This window comes from Myotis davidii, unplaced genomic scaffold (genome assembly GCF_000327345.1).
Source record: "Myotis davidii unplaced genomic scaffold, ASM32734v1 scaffold217, whole genome shotgun sequence".
Taxonomy (NCBI): Eukaryota; Metazoa; Chordata; class Mammalia; order Chiroptera; family Vespertilionidae; genus Myotis; species Myotis davidii.
Window position 1 is genome coordinate 7,858,914 of NW_006290034.1, and position 5,988 is coordinate 7,864,901.

Sequence of the window (5,988 nt, forward strand, 5' to 3'; positions counted from 1 at the left end):
ACGCTGCCCAGGTGGCCGCCTCTTTTGCCTCGCCTCACAATCCCAGCTTTGTTGGGAAAGTTGTCTAGAAGGACGTCTGGTCTAATTAGTATATTATGAAGAAAGTCTTCAAAATGATTTCACATGGGGTGATCAAATGTCTAAAGTTAGAGGTAAAATGAAGAAGGCTCAGTAGATGTGCATGTGCAAGTATGAGTTTTATGAAATAAAAGAAGTTGGCAGATAGTTCTAAGGCCCATATCTTAAATTTCCCATTTCTTATTAAACCTTTAAAAAACAATGTGTTGGAACACAGTTTGATTGTAAATTGAGTGCACCTACTAAAGCGATGTGCATATAGGAAGGATGACTGTAACGCAGAGCAATGGTCCTCCAACAACACCATTGCATAGGAAGCACCTGGAGAGTCACTGGGCCCAACCCCAGAGTTTTTGCTTCAATCCATCCCGGGTGGGGCCTAACATTTTGCATCTCTAACAAGTTCTCGGGTGATGCTGATATTAATGCTGCTCGTCTGGGGACCACACTTTGAAAACCACAGACTTAGGGACTAGTTTAATCATCTGGCAATGCAGGTCTCCACATCAACATTCTAGAGAAGGTGAATTATGGAGATAGGTGTTTTGAAGACCCAAACAATTCCTAAGTCTGAAAATAGAAGGGTAAACAAATGGGAAGTGCCTGCTGAGAGAAACTCACCCCATCTTTTAGCAGCATCCACGTATAATCGATAGCACAGATAACACCAGTTCTTCCACAGCCGGCACTAAAATAAAAGATCACAGTTGTAGCATCTGTAATTGCAGATGGGTCATTGACAGAAGCTGGACAATTTCCCCAGCAGATTTGAGGAAGTCGGAAACCTGGAGGCAACAAAACTTTCAAAACACTACCATTTCCCAAACCTGTTTGCAAATTGCCACATGTCACACTGAACTTCAGGACACATCTGGGCAACTGCTCACAGCAAGAGTCTCTAGAGCTGTCCCGTTCACAAGCATCTTATCAGAAAACTATTCATTTAATTCCCATGTTGAATTTTTTATACCTTGTTTCTGCTGTGACCTTTCTCTTTCTACCACTCATTTCTTTTGTTTCATTCCTTTTTGACCAACTGGACAAAGTAAGGCGAGGATCAGGAGCCTATGTCCCGTGTGCTCATACCACCTTCACTGCCAACAAAGTCAGTCTTCCTTCAGTTAAAGCAAGAGTCCTGGCCAGACTGGGACACGTGGGTTGTTCTGGGGGGAAGGTTCACACAACAGCATCATACCTGCAGTGAATGCATATGGGAACCCTGTCATCCGCTTGGTAACAACGTACATCCCAGATGAGCTCAAGGATAGGGTCTATAGATGCAGGCACATCATGGTCAGGCCAGTTCTTGTAATGAAACTGGTAGATAGTTCGAGTTTCCTAAAAAAAAATAGCCAGAATAAAAGGAGAGTTCAAGGTTGGGACTCTACCTCATTCCACCACAAGATTACCCTGAGTTACTAGGTAGCATCTAGATCAGCCGTGGGCAAACTATGGTCCGTGGGTCGGATCCGGCCCGTTTGAAATGAATAAAACTATTAAAAAAAAGACCGTACCCTTTTATGTAATGATGTTTACTATGAATTTATACTAGTTCACACAAACACTTTGCCAGAATAAAAGGAGAGTTCAAGGTTGGGGCTCTACCTCATTCCACCACAAGATTACTCTGAGTTACTAGGTAGCATCAGATCCTTTTTGCAGTTTATGCTGCTTTCTTCTCTATAGACCTCTGGTGACCATATACCTTTGAAGAACAATTAAGTGATTTCACGTCACTTACTATTGACCTGTCCCTATCTGTCCCAATCAAAAGAAGAGATAATTCAACCAGAGCTTCCCAACTGGGAAAATTCAAATGGGTCACAGATATGCTGATAAATTAAATTCCTCTGTCTTAGCAAGACTGGGCAGCCTGAGTTCTCAAATTGGTTCGTAGTCCCTATTCACTGTACAGCCTCCACTCACCCTACAAAAACTGTTTATATGTGGTCACAGTGTGGAATAGATTGGGGAGCCCAGATTACAACAAAGGTCTTTTTTTAATATGAAGATTTTCCCAAAACATCAAAGGTTCCACCACTCCCCATTGTCTTATGCCCAGCCCTAGTCACATATATATTCACCTGCCTGATCTCTGTAGGCTTTTGAATTTCTATACTTACACTGTTGAATTTGACTTTTAGAGTCCTGATTGTGTAATCAGATTTTCTATTTTCAGCTTCCTAAAAAGTAAATTAAAATATTAGTTATTTCAAAGACTAGGATTCAAAAACTACCCTCTGTAAAGTAGAGCTTGGAGCACTGGCTCAGCCATATGGAAACAGGTGTCATACTTACACAGGAGACGGAGAAAGGGCCAAGTTGTAGCTGCATCTCTCCCGGCTCAGCCCAATAGCGCTCACACTTTTTCTGTAGCGCAAAGCAGAATACAGTGATTTTCCTCTGTATATTCTAGTCTTTTCTGAGTAACAACACCCGCTCCCTCATTCAGAAGTAAGTTCAGCTCTGTGTCTTTCGCCTAAGGAACTTCTAATCCCCCTGGCCTTCAAACCCAACTATATGGTCTGGAATCTCCAAGGATGGGAAATCAAACATTAAAAGCTATATAAATTACAGACTTCCTAGAAGTCTGAAGAAGTAGAAATGGGAATCTGACATTTCCAGTATTTCAGAAAGATTAACAAAAGTCATGTCTACTAAGAGTTGCACAAGTTCCCTTGGTTTTAGCTGGAATTGTATCATCCTAAGAGTTGCGCAAGCTAACTGAAACACCAAGTTCCCTTGGTTTTAGCTGGAATTGTATCAACTCAGAATGGCAACAATAGGTTAGAAGAATGCTGCTCAATAGAAATATAATGTGAGCTACATATGTAATTTTAAATTTTCTAAAATTTTGAATTGCCACATTCAAAAATGAAAAAAGTGAAATTAATTTTAATAATATATCTTACTTAGCCAATATATCAAAAAATTTTCAACATGGCATCAATATACAACAGTCATTAAATATTTGACATTTTAAACTGTCTTCAAAATCCAGTGCATTTTTAATATTCATAGCACATCTCAGTTAATATGCTAAATTGTCATTGGAAATATTTTATTCCCATTTAGATTTCAGAAAATTTATAGTTGAAAAAGATCCACATACCAAAGTTTTCCAAACATACTTAAAATTTTCTAATCACTGAATTCAGTATCAGTTTTTAAAATGAAATTCATTAAAGTAAAAATAATTGCATTCCTCGGTCACACTAGCCATATTTCAAGAGCTCAGTAGCAATGTGTGGCCAGTGGATGCCATGTTGGACAGCATGGGGTTAGAAGCTCTGACTGGCAGTTAAAGATGTCTGATTAATAAAATAGGAAGATGAATGGTTACTTTTAAAGGCATACCTCAGTTTTATTAAAATACAGTCTACTGGGGAAATGGACAAAAGGGGTCCTTAGGAGTAAAAACAAAACAAAAACAAAAACAAAAAAAAACAAAGCCTTGTGAGTCATTTCATTTGGCAGCTTAAGGAAAGTTTTGCTACCAATTCCCCCCTTCTTTTCCTTCTTTCCTTTACCTTTAGGTATACTGAAAAGAACTCACCTTCCCCATTTCAAACTCCATGCATGCCATAACAATGATCTGGGGGGATGAAATAGATAGAAACTTAACTGTTGATATAGTTAGAAAGAGCAGTTAATACTTGGGTCCCAGGGCCAAGAAGTGTTAATTATTCTTTTCTGTTATTTTTTAAATGTTTTTATTGCTTTTTTAGAGAGAGAGGAGGGAGAAGGATTGAGAGGTAGGAACATCGATAAGATAATCATCTATCAGCTGCCTTCTTCAAGCTCCCTACTGGGAATTAAGCCCGCAACTGGGCAAGTGCCCTGACCAGGATTCGAACTGGTGACCTCTTGGTTCATGGATTGGCACTCAACCACTGAGCAACACCAGCTGGGCTTCTGGGGGGTTTCTGCTTTGTTTTGTTTTTTTTTAACCAAAAAAAAAAAAAATCTTGATCAATTAAAATTGTTGATCCTACCCATCCTTCTTTCTGTCCTCACTTCCCTTTTCTCTATTCAAATCAGTAAATTCTCATTAACAAATGAGCTGGTCAAGATGAGAACTTTCATTTCCTTGAAGAGTGACATTGTAATTTTGACTAAAAGGTACCGGAACACTGAAATTCTAGTGCCTGACCAAAAAAAGCACTATTTTAATACCTAGGAAACCCCAATAACATATTCCAATGCCCTCACCCCCTCTGTCCCTAAAAATGAGAAAAGATAATAACAAAAATAACTCTGCTCTTACCAGGACACTGTATTCCCAAATCATCCTCCAGAAATCCAGGAGAGTTGTAGACAAAGGTCCCTGCGTAGCAATATAAGCCTGGGGTCCATAAACTCCCTAAAGGGGAACAGAAATTACATGCGGTGACTACAACTAGTAACCTTTCGCTCTTGTCTAGTGTATTTCCTACCCCCTCCCTTTTTTTAGGAACCTAGAGAATATGCAGTGTACCTTAATGAAATTGGCATTGATGTAACTGGAATCTTCATCAGAGGCTATTAAGGACAGCTCTACTCGACTATGATCATCTATAATACAAAAGAAAACTATAGAATCATTAAGGGGACTTAATCAGAGGCCTTTGTGTAAGTCAGGGACTAACACTGTGAATGGTGGTCTGAAGAGTGAGTGAGTGAGTGAGTGAGTAAATGAATGCATATTCTTTTGTAGTCATAAATAGTACAAACTACATTGGCAAAGCCATGTTCCAGGACTAAGAACAGCAAGCAATGGGTGAAAAGAGATAGGGATCATTGAATTGGGGGGAAGGTACAAGTCCATAGGGAGAAATGAAACTTACAGGGCAAGATATCCTTATATCTGTTTTTCTTGATATTCTTGGGCCTCTCAGCCACAGTTGAGGGATAGGTTTTGTCTGCCTTATACTTGGTGGCGAGTCTTTTCAGCTTCTGTAATAAAATTCCAACAATGAAATCTTCCCAGAGAAAATAGGTGAGGAGCTATCTCTAGAGAGCTTTTGAAGGAACCAAAGTTTCACCACCCCGATGCTGCCTTTTGGGATACTAATTCGATGCTGTTTCTTAAGAAACAAGACTCAGAAACTTTGACCCTCCTCCCTTTCCCGCCCAAGAGATTCAGACAGAGAAACTTGCTTCAGGAAGGAAATCTTAGGATGTCCCCTTTAGCCCAATTTGAATTAAGTATGATATATAGAGGGCTTCAAGGAGGTAGGTCCCAGTGTCCCGTGGTTTCTGAGTTGCCTAGTTCCTGCCGAATACCTGTAAATCGCCCATTTTCACTTCTGAAATCTAATACCCAGTTCCCCCTCCCACTTTCTCATTTGCCCAAAAATGCCTTATACCCAATGCTGCCTCACTGTTTTTGGAATTTTCCTGGAATTACCATGCCTGTGTGAATGCCTCATGCGCATGTATTAAACTTTGATTTTCTCCTGTTAGTCTGTCTTTGTTAATTTGGTTATTAGCCCAGCCTATAAGAACTTAGAAGGTGGAAGTATTAATATTTTTTCTAGTCCCCACACTCTCCTTCTCCACTACCCAAACATTCCATTTCGGCCCTTTTAGCATCCGCTAGGGCTGAATCCATTCGTGACAGAGCCCCAGGGCATACAGATGGACAGTTAAGTAACATTTGGAGAAGTGAAATGATCACACTTACTTCACTTGAGCCACAAATAGCTAAAGCTTAGAGGTGAAACTGGTGAATATTTAACTAATGAACATCTGAAAACAAACTTTGGGCACCACCCAAAAGGTCAGTTGTTATAAGTTTAATTTACTTTCTTTACAGCTACTACAGGGCTATTTTAAGTAGAAATGGAGCTTAAGCTGAATAAAATCTCTCTAGACCTACCTAAATTTCAAAGATTCAGTCCCAAAAGCAGTCTTTTTTAATATATATAT

General features: G+C 39.6%; 1 protein-coding gene across 3 annotated transcripts in view; it reads right to left on the reverse strand.

Moving 5' to 3' along the window:
- Window positions 1-5,988, reverse strand: part of PTPN22 (protein tyrosine phosphatase, non-receptor type 22) — a 51,700-nt gene that overhangs the window by 24,012 nt on the left and 21,700 nt on the right. For all 3 annotated transcript variants that reach the window (XM_006763026.2, XM_015563455.1, XM_015563456.1), the window contains 8 exons: window positions 4,905-5,013; window positions 4,556-4,632; window positions 4,346-4,441; window positions 3,635-3,673; window positions 2,377-2,448; window positions 2,202-2,261; window positions 1,274-1,416; window positions 700-766 (listed from right to left, as the gene is read on the reverse strand). In XM_006763026.2, the coding sequence (XP_006763089.1) occupies window positions 700-766; window positions 1,274-1,416; window positions 2,202-2,261; window positions 2,377-2,448; window positions 3,635-3,673; window positions 4,346-4,441; window positions 4,556-4,632; window positions 4,905-5,013 (663 nt within the window). The remainder of the gene's footprint in view (window positions 1-699; window positions 767-1,273; window positions 1,417-2,201; window positions 2,262-2,376; window positions 2,449-3,634; window positions 3,674-4,345; window positions 4,442-4,555; window positions 4,633-4,904; window positions 5,014-5,988) is intronic.